The sequence below is a fragment of the Stegodyphus dumicola genome, chromosome 10 (genome assembly GCF_044657685.1).
Source record: "Stegodyphus dumicola isolate Sdum_Otavi_A_Nest chromosome 10, ASM4465768v1".
Lineage (NCBI taxonomy): Eukaryota > Metazoa > Arthropoda > Arachnida > Araneae > Eresidae > Stegodyphus > Stegodyphus dumicola.
In genome coordinates, this window is record NC_140777.1 from 91,473,573 (window position 1) to 91,497,829 (window position 24,257).

General features: G+C 30.3%; 1 protein-coding gene across 1 annotated transcript in view; it reads left to right on the forward strand.

The window, feature by feature from the left end:
* Nucleotides 1–23,266, forward strand: part of LOC118189344 (inactive tyrosine-protein kinase transmembrane receptor ROR1-like) — a 547,474-nt gene extending 524,208 nt beyond the window's left edge. The window contains exons 8-11 of the mRNA XM_085825243.1: nucleotides 9,890–10,108; nucleotides 13,624–13,924; nucleotides 17,693–18,036; nucleotides 20,329–23,266. Of these exons, the coding sequence (XP_085681369.1) occupies nucleotides 9,890–10,108; nucleotides 13,624–13,924; nucleotides 17,693–18,036; nucleotides 20,329–21,086 (1,622 nt within the window). The 3' untranslated portion in view covers nucleotides 21,087–23,266. The remainder of the gene's footprint in view (nucleotides 1–9,889; nucleotides 10,109–13,623; nucleotides 13,925–17,692; nucleotides 18,037–20,328) is intronic.
* The last annotated feature ends 991 nt before the right edge of the window (nucleotides 23,267–24,257 follow it).

Genomic DNA, 24,257 nt, shown 5'->3' on the forward strand with positions numbered 1-24,257 from the left:
ACACGTTAAACTTTCATCCTTGCGACTGCTTTTACAAAAAGAATTTTGGTAATATGATAATATTTTGTATTTAAAAAAAAATTTAAAGGAAGCTTCCGAGTACACTTCTCACATCTCACATCTTTAAAAATGTGATTTTGGCAACAATTTTCCTTTCTTATTGTTGTTGATAGATTATTGATAAAATCGCATCATTTTGAATAGTTTCATTCATTCAGAAATATCAGTTTGGCAAAAATTTTCATCGTATTTCTTATGTCACTGTTTTTTAGGGAATGGCATATTTCATTGTCATTTTATATATATATAATACATTTTTATTGATTTTTTTTTGATAAAGTTGTTCTGCAGAGAGTAAAATTCTGCGCGGAATTTTTTGTTTTTTGAATTGCTTTCATGTTATTTTTTGCTTATTTTACTGTTTGTAAGATATTGAAAAGTTCTGCATGATTTTTTTCTTCAACGGAAAGTTGGTTAATTTTTGAGTTATTTTTTTAGGAAACAAAGTTCTTAACCTCCTTTATACTATTTGAGTTCTTAGGATTTTGCAAAGGGAAGTTGGTTAATTTATTTATTAGGATAATTAATATTTGTATTAAGGGATATTGCTTATTTCATTGTAATTTTGTTATACGTAATAACTTTTTTTATGAAGTTGTTCTGCAGTGTAAAATTCTACGCAGTTTTTAAATTTAACGTTTGGTGTTCCCTTCAGCCATTTTTCCGGTTCATTTAAAAGCCAGACGAAGGCTGGCAGCGAAGCTGCTAGTAATTCTATATTTTCATAAAAATCTGTTCAGAACTGAAGTAAAGTACCACTTCCGTTTTATTAATTTTGACCAACATCCATTGTGTAATTTTCACTAATATAAATTTAATTATTATTATTATTCCATTAATATAATTAAATTAAAGAGCTTGGATTATATTTTAATATAGCTTTTCATCATAAACTGTTAGAGGCTTCGAGAAAAATACCACTTCCGGTTGTTCTTTAAAATCTGTTACGGTTTTCAATTGAAGTACCGTTTTCGTTTGTCCAGTTTTACCCAAAATCTAATGACCTCTTTATATAAATTCAGAAATCGAAATAAGGAAAATAAAAATTTTGAAGTTTACTCGAAAAGGTTTCACGTGGGAAATAATTGTGACACACAGACTTCGTTGTAAAACTTGTAAAAGAGACCCTAACCGTGTTCATTCGCTGAAAATTTACTGCATATTTTTTGGGTCGAGAACATTACCTTCCTTACCTGTTATAGGCTGTTGGGTGGTAAAAAACTGAAGTCACATCTTAGTGTGAAGATTTCAGTGTACGATATAATGCAATGATAAATTATGCCTTTCAGCTTAAATTTTATGATAAGCCTTTCAGCTTAAATATTAAACACAATTTACTGATAAAAGACATGATATTACTTCATTATAAATTAAATTGTCATTAATAAAGGACATGATATTATTTCAGCATAAATTAACACCATGTCGAAACTTATTTAATAATAACAAACTTAATTAATAATTTTTGGTTTCAATGTGAACGTATTTCAAATTACTTAACATTTGAGTAGAAAAAGGCAAATTGAGTTAAATAAATTACCTATGAAATTTATGAAGCAATCGGAATTGTTGAGAAAAGCATCTTCAGTGATTCTATAAGCGAAATAGCATTCACTTCATTGGCAACTGGCGAAAAAGCGTTTTCTTTTTTCTTTTACAGCTACCTAAGAAGTAAGTATGGCACGAAACACGAAGCAAATCCATTTGTTGATCTGGTTTATTACGACACATATTTTGCTGCCAGTTTATAGGCTTTCACTTACTTATTCATGAAGTATTGCAGTCTCATACCTTAAAGTGGTGCAAATATGATCTATTTTGTTAGAACTCGAGAATTTTTTATTGCCTTTCACTTTTTTATTCCCATTTTTAATCGTTCGTAAATGCTATCGTTTGAATTTGAAGAAAGAAAAGTATTTTTAATCTGGATTGCATTCTTATCTAGTAAAACTGTGGCCCTTATTTCGTTAATGCATTCAAATTGTTAAATTCATTAAAAATATTAAGTTAATTACACAATTAACTATTCAAATGCTTTCTAAAATTATTAGAATTCGATTATCTTTAATCTACATAATTAATTTATACACTTAACAGAAAAACAGTTACTTTCATTTTTCTCATAACTGGAAGCTTTATCAGTTATTTAATCTTAAAAATCGCTATAAATGAACAGTTATTATATATAAACATTAATCTGGAGCTTTGATCTCAAGAGCTGGAGTGAACGTCCACAAAGCAATTTGTGAACAAGATAATGGAAAATATTAGTTAAGAATTTACAAATTGTATATAGATTCGTTGATGCGTATATGCGATACAAATGTAGCACATACTAATTGAATACAAAATTGTTCTCCTATTAGTATAGCTAAGTACGCGCGGGTGTTTTGCTTTGATGAGAAAAGCTTTGTAGAAATATTTTTAAAAGCTCTAAATTTGTATTCCTGTTACATGGAGCAAAACATGAATTGTGTATATCAAACCGGTGTCAGGAGAAGGAATCATATTTGTGGTAAACTACCAACATCCATTTGGTCGCTAACAAGGAGGCGAAAGCTTAAGGCTATTTAAAACTGCAAACAAATAATCAAACATTAAATATTAAGCTGACAGCTTTCAATTAATCAAACATTCATTCCATGGTTTACAGGAAGATATTTCAGAGTTTTTATATTAATGGTTCAGGCAAAAGCACCATTTTACTGAAATGCGACTTTCAGGAAATACTATTAAATATCATTAATATTATAACATTTAAATAAACTGCACGTGTTGTTTTAAATTCCCTTATAATATTTTTTATTGCAAAATAAACCAAATCAAAAGTAAAGCAAAAGGAATTAATGTCTTTTAAAAATTCGTATTCTGTTCAATACAGTTTAGGTGATGTCTATGTAGTTAAAGAATGCATTATATAAAACTTAGCAAATATTAAAATTTCCATAAGGAGGTTATTCAAAGTGTTGAATAAATATTTTAATACATCATGCTTGAGTTTTCTGTTAGGTGAAGTTTAAATAAGGAGATCTGTCTTTCATTTTTTGAGCTATTAGAATAATTCTCTAAGTTCTACTTGCTTCTTTGTTAAATTAGCTTCAGTAGGTCATAAGGAATATTTAGGAACATTGAAAGATGTACACCGTTCTGCTACCTTAAAAATAAATAATGAAGTTTTTATGTTTTACTGCATGAGACACATGTACAAATATTTGTTTTCTTTTTTTATTATTTTAACTCATAAAGAGATTATTATCACGAAAAATATAAAATCTGAACTATTTCCTTTGAAAGATAATTCATATCTGAAAAGAAATCCACTCGGAAAGTATAACATTTCTTCAAAATTTGACAAAAGTTATAATAAATTTTAAATTGCATTTTATTTAATGTAGAATTAAAATGATGAATATTAACTTCAAATTGTGGAAAGTTGAAAGAATGAATATAAAGAAGTCAGTTAAAGTAAAAATTTAAAAAAAAATCTTAAAGCCTTTGAAAATATTTAAGTAGAATTAAATGATGAAATATTCCGACTTATTAAATGATATTTTATGTTTGTCGCTTTGTACTTCCTTGTACGAAGTAAAAAGGAAGTATTGTAATCGCGAAAAGTTTCAGGCAGCATATTTCAACGAAAATATCCATTTTGACCGCTATCGAATGCAATTTAATGATATTTTTGCGTCATATCTGTACGTAAGGACAGAATAAAATACTCTTTTCCTTCAAAAAAATTATAAAACTGCTTTAAAATTAATTCTGAAGAGAATATTTCGGGGCGTCTGTACGAACCTATGTACGTACGTACGTATCTCGCATAACTCAAAAACGAGTAGCCTCAAAACGTTGAAATTTTGTATATAGGACTGCTGAACGCTGCTCAAGTGGACTGCCGCCCTTAACTATAGTAAGCCTTACGGTATTTGTTTCCACTTGGCTGATGCTGTCTAATCATGACTCGCTGATCCGACAGCATTTATTATTTCAAAATCTTAGGTTTCATAATCACTCATTATTTTACATAGGTTTTTAGTATCTATAACTGCCTGGTTGTTAACTCAAGTTCTATTTTAACTACTACGCTGCTAACTATACTACACTACTTTTAACATGGGCAATGTTGCTATAATTCCTTTACACTACAATACTACTTCAATGTTTTACACTAGACCACACTACATTTTACACTGAGTACTATACATTTTAACAATATCATATATAAATGCAAGACATAGAAGAATATATTAATGCAAGACATAAAATATCCTATATAAATGCAAGACATAGTAAACCTGGTTATAAATATAATACGATAATATTAGATCATTTTTCAATCGCACAATTTCGAGTACAATACAATGCCTACGAAACTTTACACTCTAGTACTATAAGCTACAAAAGTACAAACTCGGCTAGAATTGCATTTTACATTGGGTACAATACATTGTGATTATATTATATATATGTACAAAATTTACAAAATATATAAGCATTAAAGTCGCATAACCTCATACTACTACTTATACAGATATACTGAACAATTACTGTAAATACAGTAGCTCTATATCTTGATTACAATTCACACTGTACTAGTTAGCCATATAATTACAAAATTAAGAAATAATATACAATGTTAATCAAACCATACACTGTTATTCATTATTGATGCAGGTACCCAAAGATAATACTATAAATGAAAAATGCTAAGGTTAGGTTACAATACACTTTTCAAAACCATTCCTAGTTAGCAAATACAGTGGAACTACTAACAACATGATTTGAACATTGATATTTCAAGCATAAAGCATAATCCAATTTATATTCTGTACTCTAACTTAAAAAAAAAAAAAAAAAAAAAAAAAAAAAAAAAAAAAAAAAATCCTTTTTTTGGGGGGGGAGGTAACAATAGGTTATGCCTCCATCTATGCTGAGTAAATAAATAAATATAATTCTGCCAATGATGGAATAGAAACAATTCAACAATGATACAGTTATATAACTAGTAATTTTTACAATACGTTTTAATGATTCTTTCAGTTATGAGACTTATTAATTGTAGGGTAATCTAAAAGTCACAAAGATGTGTACAATGAAAAATTAAGAATCTATGCACCAATGTGGTTAAATCACACAAACATTGAACAGTTCAAGGTTCTGCAATGGTAATAAAGCTAATGTTATGTCATTCACGAGGAAGTCTTTACCCTAAGATGATCCTTTAATTGTGAGCGTACAAGGTACAGATGTGTGCAGTAATTGTCAATTATTCTGAAGTGTTCGCTCTGTTTATGCCTGCATGACTCTGTGCACAGTACTTTAATACCTCATTCAATTTGCGTTTAGCAATACTATTCTTGCAGATTGTTTCTGCCCATTGTGGCCAAAATAAATCACTTGGTCTCCTCAGGTGATAAGGTTTGGTGGATGCACAATGAAAGAGATAGTGATCTGGATCACCTACCTCTCCACATTCACAGAATTCTGTTCCGCTTAAGTGGAACCTCTTTAAATAGGTAGGGAATGGTCCATGTCCAGAAAAAAAGTGGGTCTGTGCACCGTTCGTGACTTTTGCTACAGTTCCCACTTTTGGAAAAAAAGAGTAGGTCCTTCTACCCGTGGGTGCTGAGTCCCACCTTTCCTGCCACTGGCAATAACATGTAGATGTGCACCTCGTATTTTGGTTGCAATCGGCAGCACCAAACGTATATAAATATATTTATGTATATAAAATCCACTCTATTACCCGGCTCAGTGATCTCAGTTTCTTACTTACTTATATGTTTGTAAATTGCACATTTTTTGTTTTAAAAATGATTGAATTATGTTGTTTTTATCTTCCGGTTAAGGATTTTATGCCTTTAGTAAATCTGTGTGCAATATTTTTAGAATTATCAGCAGTTTTAAAGTTGTTTAATTGCCGCTAAACCTGTTTTTAATGGCGGCCATTGATGTTTACATTTGAAACAGGAGACTAGTGAATTTGTTGCCAATCTAGAGAAACTTAGCTTCGCAACAACAAAGATAACGCATTCATTTATTATTGCCAATTAAATCATGCTTAATTCTTTCTGGAATTTTTTCGAGGAAATAAGCGTTTGAGATTTACTTCGTAATTTTTAATATACATATTTTGAGTTTTTATGTATTTTTGCTTTCTCGCGAAGTGAGAACTGAATTAATTAAATGAGAAATACTCAATCATCTGTGAAAAACTGTTTCTGTTTTGTTTTGTTTGCTTAATTTCTTTTATACATAGTTCTAGCTTTATTATAGTATTTGAATAGAACATGTGGCAACGATTAGATAATTCTTTAAATGATATACATTTTGGGCATTCTGAGTTATAGTATGAATGAAATATAATACTGTTAAGTAAACCTAGCGCCAGTGTGTCACTATGGTAAACAAAGTGAATTTTAAAGAATGCATTTATTCTATTGTGGTTTATGCGCTGTCGGCGAAGTAGGTTTACTTCAATCTAATACGTTTAAATAAAATGCAAGAAAAAATGCGTATGCGTATAATTTAATATTCCGTACAAGGAAGTCATGTGGTGTACACATCAGATTTTTTGAGTATATGCTTATAAGGGAATATGCACTTAAAAAGTCGTGCAGAGTTTCAATAAGTAGGCAAAGTTCTTTTACAAATAAAAATAAGATTTGAAATTAAGATAAAATTAAGCTTTGAATATGAACTATTTTAAACAAGAAATGAATTGCATATTAGAAAATGGCTAGCATAAGGTTGTTCTACATCGAAGTGCCTATTATGTGATGTCAGAAACAGCTATAACTTAACGTTTCCATTTTCATCAACATTACATTACACTGCAGGGAATTTATTACCGATATTTCCTGGGAAATGCTACCATTCTAAGAGACTTTCATACGGCTTCACAAGTTACAGTCCTCAGATTACTGATATTCCATGTTCAATAATATCTTTAATTTATGTTTGCACTTAAAGCAGCTAATGATTTAAATTTGAGATTTAAAATCAGCATAAGTACATCATTATAATTTAAACTTTTATTTTTTCTTAGCAATATTTCGGTTTGATTTAATTTGTAAAACATCTAATTTATGTGAGTTGTGATATATCTATCTATAACTGATATTTAATTTAAAGGGTTGAATCATTATTCTAATTAAAAGATAGCGTTATATTTTAATTTACGTACTTCGATACTTAATTACAATTCACTCGCTACCTAACGATGGTTTTATTGAATTACGTTACTGTTGCAAAGTGTTATCAGTTAATTTTATTACAAATGACATGAGTTAAATGCACAATAAATAACATCAGGTTTGTACAACATGCTATTAGAAAGGGCCATTTAAAATTTTTATTTAGCTTGTGAGCCCAAAATATCTGTAAAACGCTTAAGACTGAGTAAACCAATCTTAAACAAATTTTTCTCTCGATTCTAATTAGGAAATGTACTTAAGTTTAATTAACACGAGTTTTTCAGTAAGAAAGCTAGCTTTCTAGTAAAAGGAGAAATTCCAAAAGCAAATGGAGGAAAACAATCTTTACATGGAATTCTCAATGCAAGTAGCTTTTTGTGGAAAACTATTCTTAATTATGAGATTCTCATAGTCATCTTTTCAGTCTCCGGAATTGATTACAAAGGATTTGATTTTGAAATATGGAAATAGCTTCGAAACAGATTTCCTAAACGTAAATGTTTCCTCACATTTCAACATTTAGGACATTTTAAACTGACAAATGAATACTTCGCATTTTTCCCTACTTGTTGAAATTTTTAAGAATCAGCAGACCTGGCTCGGAAGTTGAATTAGGCATGACTTAAAAAAACTAAGTTAAAATGCTACCTTAATGGTTATTTACGTTTAGCATCCGCATAATGCAGCCTCAACTTTATCGTGAGTTGCCTTACATATCTAACTTTTTGCCATGAAAATTCAAATGCTTTGTTTTGCACCTTTTAATGCTTTAAGCTTTGATGCTGTATCATACGTGAATTGCATGTAATCTTCTTCCTTTCCGTGTCAATGTTACATTAACTAACACATAAGAAATGTTTTCCTCGCACCGTTAGAAAAATCGATTGCTTATCGGTTTTACATCGTTTACTGCAAGAAAATCGGTTGTATATAGCAACTGCGTGACAAGTGTGATCATTTATGCAGCGCTACTTTGAAAGCAAAAGAATCATTTCCAGCATGTCAAATATCAAAAATAAAGCTTTGAAGTTTTGTAAGGGAACAGAAGAATGGCCATGAAAGTTGAATTCACCATAAAGCAAGAGTAGTGTGGGTGAGGTTTATTGAAGTAAAGACCGCGGCGAAGTTAATTGTTTTTAAAAATGACCATTAGTTACGTATTTAAATCATTTTTAATGTTACAGCCAGCTCCTCTATTTTTCCTGATTTTTGTAAAGAAAAGAAATTTTTGAGCAGTTTTCTCTTTAAGCAATTCTTGGAGATGTAAGCTTATTTAATGTTATTTAAGTATCTATCAATAACACTTGCATGTGCTTTGTATACATTTTTTAAGATGGCACGGCTCACTGCCAACTTGCCAATAGAACCTGGGTCCTAATTTCTTGAGAAACCATGGGTATTTTTAGTGTATAGTGTCTTTGAGGCATGGAGACGTTTAAAATACTGTTGAACCGGAAGTTCCATAGAGATGCTGATTGTAGAGGAAGAGAGATAGAAGATTCTCTGTTCCCTCCGCTTAGGTGTTCTTCTAAATTAAGAACGGAGGTTCCCTTTTCTCGCGGGTGTAATTCAGTCGACCCTCTGCGGTGAATTCTTACCGGGATGCTCCGTGATGGAGACGGCTAAATGACAGAGCGGTATTGCACATGTGCATTAAGTTACAAGTTTAGTGGCGTTTGAGATAAGAACATGTTCTTGAAGTTCTATTGCCTTAATATAAATTATTTTGCATGCAATTTTTAAGAAACGCTTAGCTGTCACCTATGTAGCAAAGTGTTTCATGAGAAATATTTATTATTATTTGTTTTATTATTAAGGCTAAGCAAAACCTAAATAAAGTAAGGGATTAGCGTATATATTTTCACAATTTTAATGTTTTAGAAAGCACAAAGTGAAATATTCTAATCGCTTTAGATCTATGCGAAAACAAATTGGCTTTTAGATGAAATTTAGTTTTTAATGAAGTACAAAGAATTCTATTGAAACGGTATTATATCTTCATGAATAATAAAGTAGAAATATAGCCTGAAATATGCGATCAAATAATAACATGAAGCATAAAATATGCTTTTAACATTCTGCGGAAAAAATAGAAAAAGTCTTAACAAATAAGATTATATTGAGCAACCAAAATAATTTTGTTGTCTCATTTGTTTCTTTAGAGAAAACTGTGATCTGCTTTTACAATTTTCGCACCATTTGCTTTAATCTTTCAACACATATCGCTTAATTCTTAGTGAAATTAGGATTCGAGAAGAATAAGAAATTAGTCGTGTTGCTGTAAGAAACAAATTATTTTTGTACGCGTGCTACAGCGTACATAGTAATCTACTATTAATATAGTCTCAGAATATGCAAAAAATTAAATAACTTATTGAGGGCTTCATCATGCTAGTGCCAGTTCATTATCAAATGTAGTGTAGACGGCAGCTGTCTTTTGCTGTCCACTTAGAGAAAGGCAAGTAAATTTATCTTGTTTGCCTTACTTCTATTTCCTTCATTTCTATATATTTTTTGTAAATAATAATTTTATAATTAAATATTTGTTTCTTCTTTTCTAAGCTAAGTCCAGTTTACAAATGGGCTACATACATGGTACGTTTTACAACTAATGATTATACTTTCCCTCATAGATGCAACTTGTTACGAGGGTAGGGGAGAAGATTACAGAGGTCCAGTCTCACATACTGTCTCGTCTCACCAATGCCAGAGTTGGAGTCCAGTTGCTGAATACGATGAACTTTCCGGGGGTCATAATTATTGTCGAAATCCTGGAGGTCTGGAGACACAGCCCTGGTGCTTCATATCTGATCCTCATATCAGAAGAGAAGTGTGTGATATCCCTCGTTGTGGTAAGTAAAATTTTAGCTGCTTCAATAGAAAGGTACCCTAATGGAATTGTTTAGCTTTGCAGATCATTTACATTTAATATTATAAACTCAAAGTATGCTAACGTAACACTTTACTGTTGGCGTTGCTGAGAATACATTTTATTTTACTAAATGACAGTATTGTTTCACAACTTAACCAGATTTTCCTTTTTGTTACTCAAATCATAAATGTCCTTTATATTGCAAATAAGTCATTAGCAATAAAATATAATATTTATAATGCATTTTCTATAGACATTTGAATTAAATACACTTTTCTACAGATATTTAAAATGAATATATTAATATTAACTCAATACTATGAAACTTTTAGCATTTAGTTCAAGCTATGTACTGTATAATTTTGCTTAATTTAGTTTAGGGAACAGAACACTACGTTCAACATATATGTAGTCAGTTTAATAATTTTGCATTTTGCCAGCTTAGTGGAGTTTGTTGGATCTTACAACCAAATACAATTTCTCCAAACATATGTTATTATTAATACAAATTTATTTAACGTACACATAATTGAATTTTATAAATCACATCTGAACTAACATAAGTCAAATTACAGGTAATCTCAATGCGATAAATATATTATAAAAATATTCATTATACAAACGTGCCTTAAAAATGACATTTATATATTGACATTTTTACAACCTCGCGTAAGTATAAAAAAGAGATCTATAATTACATTTAGAAAAAGAAAGACTGCATATATATATATATATATATATATGTCATAAGTATTGGTTAAATTTTGATGCAGGAATCTACGAAGATCGATTCCGATATTCTTGATTGATGCAAAACACAAAAGAGATCGCTAATCGCTTCACCATAATTAAAGTTTCGCTTCGTGAACTTCAGTTATCGACTAAAGATGATTTCTAGAGTAATCTTCTGAAAGGCATCCTTAACGAGTTTATAAGTTCCCCCAAAGCTGGGAACACAATTAAGGTGATTTGTCAGATTTTCCAGCGTTTTGAGTTGTAACAGCTTTAAAGATATGTATCTTCTCTGAAAAGCTTTTGAAATTTAAAGATTAAATAAGAAAAATACTTCTTAAATAGTGATGTATTTTTACATTATAAGTACTTTTATGTCATTATTTTGAATATTATAAGCCTGCAAGTACAGGCTTGTATTATGAGTTTAAAACATTTGAAAAATATTAGTAAGAACATCAGCATTAAGAACTGAAACAAGTATTTATAGTTATATGAGAAATATTCTTAAGAGAATAATTGCTGTTTATTTTTTATTCTGTTCCACTGAAAGCCGTGTAGGTTCAGCAATGTAGAAAACAACAAGTAGGAGTACTACACGAATTCAGCTAAAATAAAAAAATATTTACAGTGAAATAAAACAAGATGCATAGATATAGAAAACAATAGGCAAAAGTTAAAGTAATAAATCATTCAAAAATACGTAATCTTTACAATAAAGTAAACCAAAATAGATAGAAAAACTAATAGTGTATTATGAACAATACACCAGTCTTTACTATGCAGTAAACTAATATACTGCATTATGGACTTTTAGAATAACACAAGTTTTTATTATGCAGTAAACTAATATACTGAATTATGGAATTTTAGAATAACACAAGTCTTTACTATGCAGTAAACTAATAAACTGCATTATGGACTTTTAGAATTTTTTGCAGTATAAACTTTTTATCGGAATTCATAGGTTCACAGAAGTCATGATTTAAACGGAAACACAAAGAAGAATATAAGAAATATAAATTATTTAAAAGAAAAAAGTATCGCTTTATTAGTAAAAATAAATATTGTAATTGAAAAAAGTATTGTTTCAGATATTCTTTCCACTGCGAAATCAGTGGAAAGAACACTTGAATTTTCTGAATAAAATTTATCATGGCAGGAAGGAGAAATATTTATATGTATTAAAATCAACTGCTAGTCTTGAAAATTGAAGATTGTGAAAATCTAAGTTTGAATTAGTACCTAATTTACAGTACTAGTTAAAACTACTACACATCAGATATGTGATCGATAATCACAGAGATACACTTTTGAACATTTAGTTATTTCTTTTCTAGATAACCCATTTCCATATTTTAATTGGTAGTCACAGATTTTCTTTTAATGTTAATGAAAACAATCTCAGCATATATTTATTTTCCTTAGATATCGAATTCCTCTTGTTTTCAATCTAAGGTAAGAACCAGCAAAAGAAATAGCAATGATAATCATATATTTTCATTAACTAATGTGATTATCATTGTTATTTCTTTACTGTTTTATTGGTTTAGTTTTAGTAATGTACCATTACTAAAACAAAATCAATAAAGCCCATCGTAAAAAATATTTTATTTACCTACTTATTGATTAACAGTCCCCCCAAAGTGGAAAGAACCAAAAATTACAGGCCCACCAGCGGCCGAGCGGTAAAATCGCCGAACACTGGTAGTTCGGTCCGAGGTTCGAATCCCGCGAACGGGCTGGCTGCATGGGCGTTTTCGTGGTTTTCCCCATGTGTAACGTGTATACGAGCCAGTTTCCTTAGAAAGTCCTCCACGAAGGCATCCCTCCTAATAGGCAGATAGCCATCGAGGCTTTGCTATAATCACACACACACCAAAAATTACTGCTAAATCTCTGGCTTATTCTATTATTGGTGGAATGGATTCGTTTGTGATGTTTCTTCATATATTGCTAATAATCATTTATATGTATTATATATATTTATATATTTATATGTTATTTTCATTTATATGTATTATATATATATTATATTTATATATAATAGAAGCAGTTTTTGAGGCTCAGCGTCACTCTGATTGATAGCATTTCTGTAAATATTAATAAGTAAAGATGATAAGAAAAACCTCAGTGAAAATAATAATTCATATTTATATTTGAAACATAGTTATCATTAAAACGTGTTCTTCTAGATAACTTTGGATACTGATTTGGAAAGCTACTTAAAAGTACTTACTAAAGTTTCTTTTTAATAATTTATAGCATTAGTTAAATTTCTTTTGCTTGGAGATTCATAACTACCTCTTCTAATAATAAATTATTATTTTATTACTTAGCTGCTTCAGAGAAAATTTTAAGAATTTTAAATTACTCATAATTATATACATATATATATATTGCTTTATCCCCTTGATAAGTCGATTAATCTGCGATCAGTGACAATAACTACTTTTTTAATGTTTAGAATTTACTTTTGGTTTTGGTATTTTTGTGATGTAAGATTTTTCTTTGCAAAACTTTTAAACTAGAAGTTGAAATTACTATTTAAAATACTGATTTAAATTCTGGCTAATATTGTTTTCTTTCATGGTTTTAAATTGAATTTGTGTTCCTTGGAGATGTTATATGGAAAGTTTTCGTATTATACATTATCTATCTATCTATTTAAATATCTATATCTATATCTATATCTATATATATATATATACGCATTTTCTATTTAATTTAAACTCTTCCTAAATAAGCAATTCTTCTTTATAGCGGAGTATGCATGGCTGTATATTTTTTTACCTTCCCTGGTGGCTGCAATACTTATTTCAGTTTTGATGGGTTTATGGTGCAAGCGACAACGGCGGAAGACATGTTCTTCAAAGTTATCGCCCCACAGTACTTCTGCTCAACTGATACCTACCCATCACCAGAATTCCAATCATCCTCATCCCCAACAAATCGAGATGCAGAAATTTCTTCCCAGAATTCCCCTTGGAATCCACGAAGTATCTCCTCAATCGATTCATTTCTTGCATGAACTTGGAGACGGAATATATGGAAAAGTTTTCAGGTAAAATAAAATAAATGGTGTTTATTTCATTTCTTTTTAATTTCCATTTTTTTATTTAACGTTTTACAAAGACAGATAAGTTGCTATCATGAACGATTTTTTTATGTTTTTTTTTTTGTTTTTTTTCCAAGTAAGACTACATGATTTTTAGAATTCAGTCCAATCTAGTTTTCTAAGAATAACTATTGATCGTGCTAACACATTTCTTTGGAGAATGAAACACAAAATATATAAGTTCCTTCGTTTAATGACGTGTATGTAGTAACCGTACTGCAACTTCAGAGGCCGCACCCTTTGATTTGAAATAACTAATACGTGTAACATGTCTGTCCATAATCAAAACTATAATTAAAGTTCACATAATAAATAACTCTTCTTTTTCTTCCCGGCTCTTCAAAGATCGAATGGCATGAAACCTTAAAATACCTGCTTTAGTCCGAGTCTTATTCGCGTCGTTCGAAGGGTTAGTTGCTTAGTATTCGCATGGTTTCTTCGCATGTAACTTATATTACCTTTGTATTAAAAGGTACTCTGAAAGTTATGTATTAGGTATTTGTAGATATAAAATGTAAATCATGTAAATATAAATTTTCCATTGTTTATTAGCTAAACAATTCAATCTTTCCAATTAAGATATTCGTCAAATCAGATTTGAGGTTCCGTCAAGTTATATTTGAAGAGTTTAGAAAACCAGTTTACTCACGTAGATAAATGCTTAATAATATAAATGTATCAGATGGTAAATATTACGAAACATTTTAGATAAAAATATATCTATATATCTTACTTACTGTTTCATGCTGCAAAACATATTAAAGAGACATAATAAAATTAAATGGATAAGATAGAAGAACTTGCGTTCTTGAATAGACTGATTTCTGTTTCTAAAATTGAATTCAAGATTCATTAGTTGCTGCAAAACATTTAATGGCATGTTTTTATTTTGTTATCAAAATATTCTGTTCTTTTAATGAAATTCAGCCCATCACTTTGTCCTCATATACCTTGCTTAATGTTTGATCCTATATTTTACCATTATCCTATACACAGGACAGTGCATATTTGACAGCTGTACAAAATATCAGCGATATTTCAACTATTCTTTCACACTATATTATCGCTAGAAAACTAGTTGTTATATTAGGCATTTTCTTTTATATTTTTAATTTTACAAATCGGTTTTTTAAAAACATGTAAAAATGACTAATTTTGATTTTTATCACTTCACTGTTTGAACGCATTAAAAAAAAAAGAGGAAAAAGAGTAAAATAAAAAGTGTTGATTCATTTTTAAATACGATAGGTCTCCTTTATCGTGAACGTCAAAAAATCAGAAAGAAAAATATATTATATATCCTTCCTTTGCCTTCTTTTTAGAGGGTATATAACATTTGTAATATACGCTATTATATGACGTTAAGATATTACGTCCCTTTCGAGTGAAATTGTTAGGTCCATTTCACCTCCTTGCTGTAAAATGAAGCGGTCAACTACTTCTTGTTCCGCCTTCCCTTTTCTAAAGAGTTATATTTAGAAAATCGAATGAAGGCCGTTTCACACGTTTTATTTGTTTGAAGGCCACGAAATAGATATTTTAAAATTAAGCCATACATTCATTCCAGTGACAATAGATACTAGTGACTATTGATTCGGACCGCTATTACACAGTACGTCCGAATTATGCTATACCGAATGATGCTTTAGAACAGTTAGGTGCAGTTTCATAACATCCAAGCAATGATAGATGACTGGTGTGCTATTTTGATCGGCGTGGTTATAAAATGTATGTGAAAGGAAAACTAGTAAAATTTGGATACAAAATGTGGGTACTAACTTCTTATGATGGTTATTCCTTTCATATTATTCCGTATCAAGAAGCACAGAGAAATGTAAAACAATCTATATCTCAAAAGTTGGCAGAAGAGAAACATGGTGCATCTGATAGCAAAAATTGTGAAGAGAAATATCAAATGGAAATGAAACGCGAATCGAAAGTGAGAGCATAAAAACCAACAGAAGCTCGAAAACGGAAACCAAAAACGGAAAGATCCTCTGTCTAGTAGAAAGTTTGCTATCAATTGTGAAAAGTCCAGTGCAATATAAAATTTACATGGACAATATTTTTTCATCTTATGAACTTTCCATGAAGAAAATATGTATCTGATCATACTTACCAGACGCAACTTTCATAGCTATGGCTAGAACATCTGACAGTTCTGACCTGATCAGAAATTCAATTCAAATAATGAAATCTCAGCGGTTCTTTGAAACGATAATAGAGTAGTATCAATGCCTAATTTTGAGGATACAGGGTGCAAGTCAAAGGTGGAAGACTGAAAGCTGATATTCCAGTATATATTATTACTTATACAAGGATAATGTAGATCTGTTTGAGAAATAAATCCTTGTATAAAGAAAACGTATGTTTCCCTTATACAAGGTAAAATGTGGTATTTGCCACTATTACGAAATGCTTTTGAAACTGCACTAGTTGCATCTTGGAAGTTAACAAAAGTATTCAACAAAACCTAAGTTCTTGATCTTCTAGAATATCGACTGGTATAACAGTCAGCTGTTTGGGATTATCAGTACGAGTAAAATCCATGGCAGAAAATTAGGTGTGCAGCAAGGAAATCCGGACTTCTTGAAAATGCAAACTGATCACATGCGTGTCAAAATCCCCGATGGACGTCAGCACCGTAGTCAATTAAAAACTTGTTTTAGGAGACAGACAAGTATTTGTAAAAAATGCAATATTGGCTTATGTTCAAGTTTTTGTTTTACCATTTCATTCAAAGGAAAGCGCTTGAAAGAAAATAAAGCCTTGTAGCTTCATGGTACTGGATTTGACTATCGTCCTATGTATAGGGCAGCCTGTAGACTCAAAGAGATTAAAAATTTCTCAAGTGTATCAATTTATTAAATTTCTTACTTATTTATAAGACAAAATTAGAACTTTCCAACAAAAAATTTAATTTCTTCGATTTTTGGCAAAATGTGGGTTATTGATCATATATTTAACTCTTAACTTTCATAAAAGTTCGGAAAATAATTGAAAATTTTTCAGGCTAATGCAGTTACTACAAAAATGTTTTTGATGCATGAGGTACCCATATTTTATTTCTCACTAACATAGTATTTATTCGAAAATTTTAAATTTTTCATGCGAATATGCCCCAGTTTGAATGATTTGCGGAGCGTACTACATATAATAGTCAAAATAATCCTTAGCGACTTTGGAATCGCTGAAGATTACTGTTATTATTATTTGTGGCAGCAGAATTGCCAGCTCCTTGATGATTGAGCAATAGCAATCGTATTATAATTATTATGAGTGATTCAAGATTGGAGTACAGAGAAGCCTATTTAGATTATGGAAACAGAAGTACATTAGGTACTCACGAATGCAATTCAAGATGCAATTCACGAATGGCAAGGTTGACTATTCTTAAAAATATAAAGAATATCAACAACTAAAAAGAGAAAATGACATACATCTAATGCAAAGCGATTAGAGACCAGAGCTCACAAGAATGTAACGATTAAGATTAGCAAAAAAAAAGTACAAATCCATATTTAGTTGAAATTTCTGAACGTTAAAATCTTGCGCTGGTATTGCTGTAATTTTATTTTAATGAGACTTATTTTAATGTTACTGAGGCTTTGAAGCAACAATTAAGTGTAAATTTTAATTTAAAAGATGAAACTTATTTTAGTTTTGGGACTGAAGTTTTGTGTGGGGTCTGTGTTAATGCAGTTTAATTTTCAGGGGCGAAATGCACCATCCCAGATCCGCTTCTGGCACAACTATTGTGTCGCCAGTGGCCATCAAAACCTTGAAGGAGGGAGCATCAACTCAGACACGGCAAGACTTTTGCAGAGAAGTTGAAACAGTTGCAGTTTTGCAGCATCCAAATATCGTGTGTCTCGTAGCTGTTTGTATAAGAGAGGAACCACTTTGTATGCTTTTCGAGTATATGTTCCAATGTGATTTACATGAATTTCTACTGGTGCACTCACCTCATTCAGATGTCTCTGCTAGGAGCGACGATGGAACACCTCAAATATTAGAACTGTCAGATTTTCTAGCGATAGCTATGCAAATTGCGTCTGGTAAGTATGATCAGATACATATCCGTTGTCCAATATATATTGTTTATTTGTTCTTATCTTTCCTTGCAGCCTGTTTTCTTATCTTTTCTTGCAGCCTTGAATGAAAATCTGTCATTTAAAATGAAATAGAATATGGATTTATTTGTGTGAATTTTATTTTGGTATTTTAACTAACATCTAAATTAAAAGTCTATCTTTGTAAACACTTACATAATTCCTTTGTAGAGAAGAGAAGCTTTTCTGAAAAATACGTACATTTGTTTTAAGTTTTAGATATAGTGATTTTTATTATATTGTTTTATTGTGACGCTCTTGAACTTTAAATTCAGTTCAGTTCCATTTTATTGCGTGAACATAATTTTGATTAAAAATATGATATATCTTTTACCATCACAGATAATGTCAGACTATGGAAAATGCTGATCTCGTTTCAAAACGCAACCAACTAAGTACACGTGCAACAATGAATTTATATTCCCTTATTGTTGGACAACTTTATACTAAGGGGTTTATGAGTACTACTAAGATTGTTTTTAAAGACTCCAGTAATGTGGATTATATGCATAAGCGTGATGTTTTCGCTATCGCAAAAGGTAATTGTGCGTAGTAGTGCTCTAATAATAATGTATAATTGAGAGATCTAGTGATCAGAGTAGGAAGCTTTACATTTAACTATCCAATGGAATTCTAAGATGTTAAAAAGGTGTAGTATCCAGAAGAATTTTTTCTTAGATCGGCTGCGAGATTAAACAATTTTTTTAACAAATAGCATCGTGGAGTAGCTTCGTGGAGGGAAGAAGTAATGCAGGACACAGTCAAATATTACCAGTCATATTTCTGGTTGTACAACTTGAAGCTTATGTAATTTAGGAAATAAAAAAATTGAGCAATTAATTATGTTAAAATTTAAGCTTAAAAACCGTATGCTCCAGCTGTATCTATATTTTTAAAAAGAAGATATTTTGAATTTCGTAAGCCCATAATGGTCAAACTTAATTTGTTGCATCCTGTACTTAAGATATTCAATATTCATTCCGGAATAAACACAACGTCTTTTACGCAACATTAAAAATAAACGTAACATTTTGTGAATAGAAAATGTTAATATCTTTACATAGATGCGTTTTATTAATTCTTAATGCCTTTGTACAGAAGTTCTTGATAAGTAATATGAGATAATCCGCTTTATGTATGCAAATTGGATAAATTACGTAAATATACGGAAACTGTGAAGTTCTCTATCTAAAAATTTAAAATAAGATATGTATTAAAATATTTCCAATACTGATGTATCTATTAATAATAATGTCCCCGGAAAACACACCAGTGTGAATAAATTAAAGAGATTCTAAGCTTAAAAGGTAAAACAAATGTAAATGTATAAATACTTACTCTTTCCGAAAACATGTTAAGAGGCCTTACAATAATTCCCTTTAATATCTCGCCTAAAATGATGAAGCTAATTCGCATTAAGAAAATCCTACAGCCTGTCTAAACATCGTGTTTCAGGTATTAGTCTGTTAATAAATTAAGATATAATCTTTTGTTTCCATATTAGGGACATAATTAAAATATTAATCATTCAATATTTTATGGGAATATTTAATTCAGCTGTTTATTTAGTTATATTCTACCGGCTATGATTAATACTCGTAAGACATAGGGCCAAAATATGGAACTAAATCCCCTTATAAGTATTCCTTTCACAAATAATATTATAAATACTATGACTACATTATGAAAGCGATAAATTTTCATGATCACTTTAGAACTATGATGTTATTTAATGCATCTAAAATTAGTATCTTGAAATGTACTGGTACAATTTTTGAATTTTATCAATATCGAAAATAAATTATGATTTTAAAACATAATAACTATAGCCATATATTTTTTGAATAATATTTAAGCGCTTATTTTCTAACTGAAGGAATTAAAACAAATAATTGCTTCAATTAAATCTTCACATAATGATTTCAATTTAAATTTCATATATAAATTTAAATTACTAATTACTGAAAAGTATATTTTAAATTATTTCTAATTGTGTTAGTAAGAATAGTATTAAAATAGTCATATATTCTTTTACTAAATACTGATATTTATTTTTATGTTTCAGTTAGAATGTGCTGTTTATTAAATCCATGCCATTTACATGTTAAAATCGTTACAAAAATACTTCAATAAAATATATTTTGTAAATAAAATGTAGGTTAAAGTAGACGCCTGCTCTCTAAAAATTATTTTATTGTTTTTGATAAGTAATCTCATTTTTATTGCATTTAATTTAAGGGATGGAATATTTATCAAGTAAACGTTATGTCCATCGAGACTTAGCTGCCCGAAACTGTCTTGTGTCAGTTGAAACAACCCCTACGAGCTTATCCCAGACTTGCCTGAATGCTGGTTTGAATACAACTTCCCTTATGGACAACATTCTCGTGAAGATATCAGATCTTGGCGTCAGCCGAAATAGCTGTGCATCTGAGTACTTTCGGATCAGGAACACGCTTTTACCAGTTCGTTGGATGGCACCCGAATCCCTCCTGTATGGCACTTTCACGACAGAAAGTGATGTTTGGTCGTATGGCGTCCTACTCTGGGAGATATTCAGTTATGGCATTAGGCCCTATTTTAACTGTGACAATCAGGAGGTTATTGACCTTGTCTGCACTCACCAACTTCTACCTAGACCAGAGTATTGTCCACCCTATGTATACGCCGTCATGAATGATTGCTGGCATGATTCTCCTTCCCACAGGCCGAATTTCAAGGAAATTTACAACAGACTTTGTTCAGTTCAGACACTTCACGGAAGAACATTTAGCATGAGTCATTCTGTTCTGACTCACAACAGTAGTCATCAGAGCAGCACTGGGCCAAGCAATAAAACATTGTCAACCAATTTGAGCTGTGGAACGGGAAACATCCTCGTCAATGGAGTGACAGTAAGACAAAACAATGCATTTCCATTCTGTGGTACTGGCACGGGATTTGTGTCCACTAAAATGTTACCTGCTCACAGAACTCACCAGTGTGAACAGGTCTGAGCTTGTTATAGAAATCAAATGTCTTCATATACCATGCACCAACTACGATACATGCGCTGATTCGCTGGAGAGTCCATGCACATTCTTCTTAAGGGTAAATTTTCAGTGTAATATTGTAAGCGAGAATTTTCATTGTGAGTGTTTTGTCAGTTAGCAGTTTCTCACGTATATTACAATTTATATAACTCTGGTACTTGGCAGTAAGGATGTTAGAAACGATATAAAACTTCAGAGAACTGCATTCTATCAAATTGAATGATTGTATATCTATTTGTATTTACAAAGTGAAAATGAAGGACTTACGTTAAAGGGTGCTCTTTTTAACAGAAGAATGGTATATTTTATTAAATTTATATTTAATATTCTTATTGCCAAGTACTCTTCACTTGCATTATTATATTTATTACCTTTGTACATTTGAAAGTGTCAACATTTTTGTAAACATAAAAATCGTACTATGAGCCAAGGCCGTATTTACGTATGATGTTTTGAGTAAATACACTGGTCATATTACCGAGTGCTGTTACATATATATAATGACATCATTTAAAAATTATTTCGTGATCGATGGTTTGAATATACTGTTTGCAGTTAGAATTATGTAGCTAAGTTATACGAACTTCCCAAAATATCGATCAGTTAGATATAAATTGATAAAAGAAACTGCATTTTAAATTTTGGTTTCAGAGTAAATTAAATGTACTTCTGTCTTTCAAGACAGGTTTTGAAATACGTTTTTAAAAACTTTCATCTTCATATAACACATGATTTTTAATTTCAAGTGAAAATCTCAATAACGATGTTAGATTGTTTTAAATTCTGCAAGTTTATAAGAAGATGAACAATATATTTAGACTTTTTACTAATCAGCGAAATTATTCAATGTTATTATTTATTTCTTTTTTTAATCAATATATTTTTGATTTGCCATTGCTTTAATAATAAAGGATTTTTTCAGTACCTTTTAAATCCGAATATTTTCATAGTGTTAGTTCAGTAACGTGATTTCGTTCAGTAATTTTTTAAAAATATTCCTTTTCCTTAATGATTAATTTTTCAAATGGAACTGTAAGAATACGAAATTACAAAAGTCCTAATTAGGAAACTTGACTAATTTCTAGAACATATATGACTGGAAATATCTTAAGTCCATAAAACTCCATAAACTCAAACGAGAGAAAGATGTTATATAATATGTTACTTAATTTATTTGTCATACATTCAGCTTTATCAATATTTGATTACTTTGATCAAAACACATTTTTGAAATCCATAGCAAAAATAAGATATCATTCAACTCACGAACTGCACATTTATAGGTTAGTGGTACACATAAAAATCTTTTACAATAATCACTAAAATTTTACCTTAATAACTTGCTTCCAAATTAACTTGGGAAGTATTATCTCCTTATTGTTTATCATTGTAGATTAGGTAGTGTAAGATGTCTTGTTTCTCATTCTATTATCTAATTCAGAAATAAACATTTTATTGTTTTGATGTTGTGTGTCTCGTAATATGTTTGTATTTGTATATATATAAATATATACATATATATAATGCTGCTTTACATTTCGTTAACAATTTTATTTCAACTAATGTATTTGTTAGTATTGTCTGATGTCAGATGTCTGATCCCATTTGTAGACGTAAACTACCTGGCTGGTTTGATTTCCGTTATTTACTGAAATTAATATCATTTGAACCAGTTAATTCCTGAAAGCGTTAATATTTAAATTAGATTCTGTATTATATATTAAAAAAGATAAGAAATAAAATTTTAATAAATAAAGCTTAATTTAATATGAACAATTTCTTTTTACCAAAAACTGCAGGTATATGAAGTAGCTCTGCTATGTTTTATATTTATGAATTTCAAAATTGAAAAATATTCGGTTTGTGAATTTATGTGAATTAATAGCACTTTGTATTTAGGATTCAATTCATTCGCAAATTTTACATGATTTAATACAAAAGAATGCTTTTCAGGAAATTCTGGTGTGCTGTATGAAACGAGGAATGAAGAAATATTTAAATCAGATTTATTAAAATATTGCCAATTCAGAAAAAGAAGAAACTATAATTTTATATGGAAAATCAATGGAAAATTGTTTTTCTGAACTTTTAATGAAGAAAGATTATATGGATAAAATTCAATAAATTTCTTTTCTTTTAAAAAATAGCATATTTTTCATTTTAATTGTCAAATTGTATATCTTTCACAAACAGCAAATAATCTGTTACAAGACAAATTACGAAATCTAATTAATAAACAAAATTTATCAGTTAATAAACAGTTTGCATATACAACGAGAAACACTCAATATACATACTGACGTATATATACATACATATATATGTGTATATATATATTAATGTGGATTTTACAGAATTATGCATGATAGTTAACTAATAGCCTAAACTGCAGGAACGGATACACAAGCATAATCTAGATAATTAAGACCATCTTGAAACAAAATACAGAAGCAATTATTTCATTAACTAGCAAAAGTAAAATAAAACGTTTTCTTATTTGACTTTATTACATGGTTATTATTTTCTACTTTACCATTATAAAACTTGGGGGTAAGATTTTCATAATGAGCCTACGAAATATCAAAACGCTTAAGAGTTCACATCACATCATAAAATAGCATAATTGAATTTCTTTATTCTATTTTCTAGCGTCAAAACACCAACTGATGTTTGAAACACATTTTTGTAAGTGCGTCAAATATATTGCTGACATCATCGTAGGATTCATGTGACATTGCTGTCATCATCACCATCAAACAATTATCAACTCGATGTATACTTAAATTAGTAATTAATTCTGTTACATTTTTCGCATTTCTCTAAGGATTTATCTCACAGACAGAGTCAAAAGACAAAACATCGTTATTATAAGGAAATGCTAAATCCTGTAAGTTCTTCGGCCCACCAGCGGCCGAGCGGTAAAGTCGCTGAACACTGGTAGTTCGGTCCGAGGTTCGAATCCCGCGAACGGGCTGGCTGCATGGGCGTTTTCGTGGTATTCCCCATGTGTAACGTGTATACGAGCCAGTTTCCCTTAGAAAGTCCTCCACGAAGGCATCCCTCCCCTTAGGCAGATAGCCCTCGAGGCTTTGCCATAATCACACACACACACACACCTGTAAGTTCTTCTTCGGG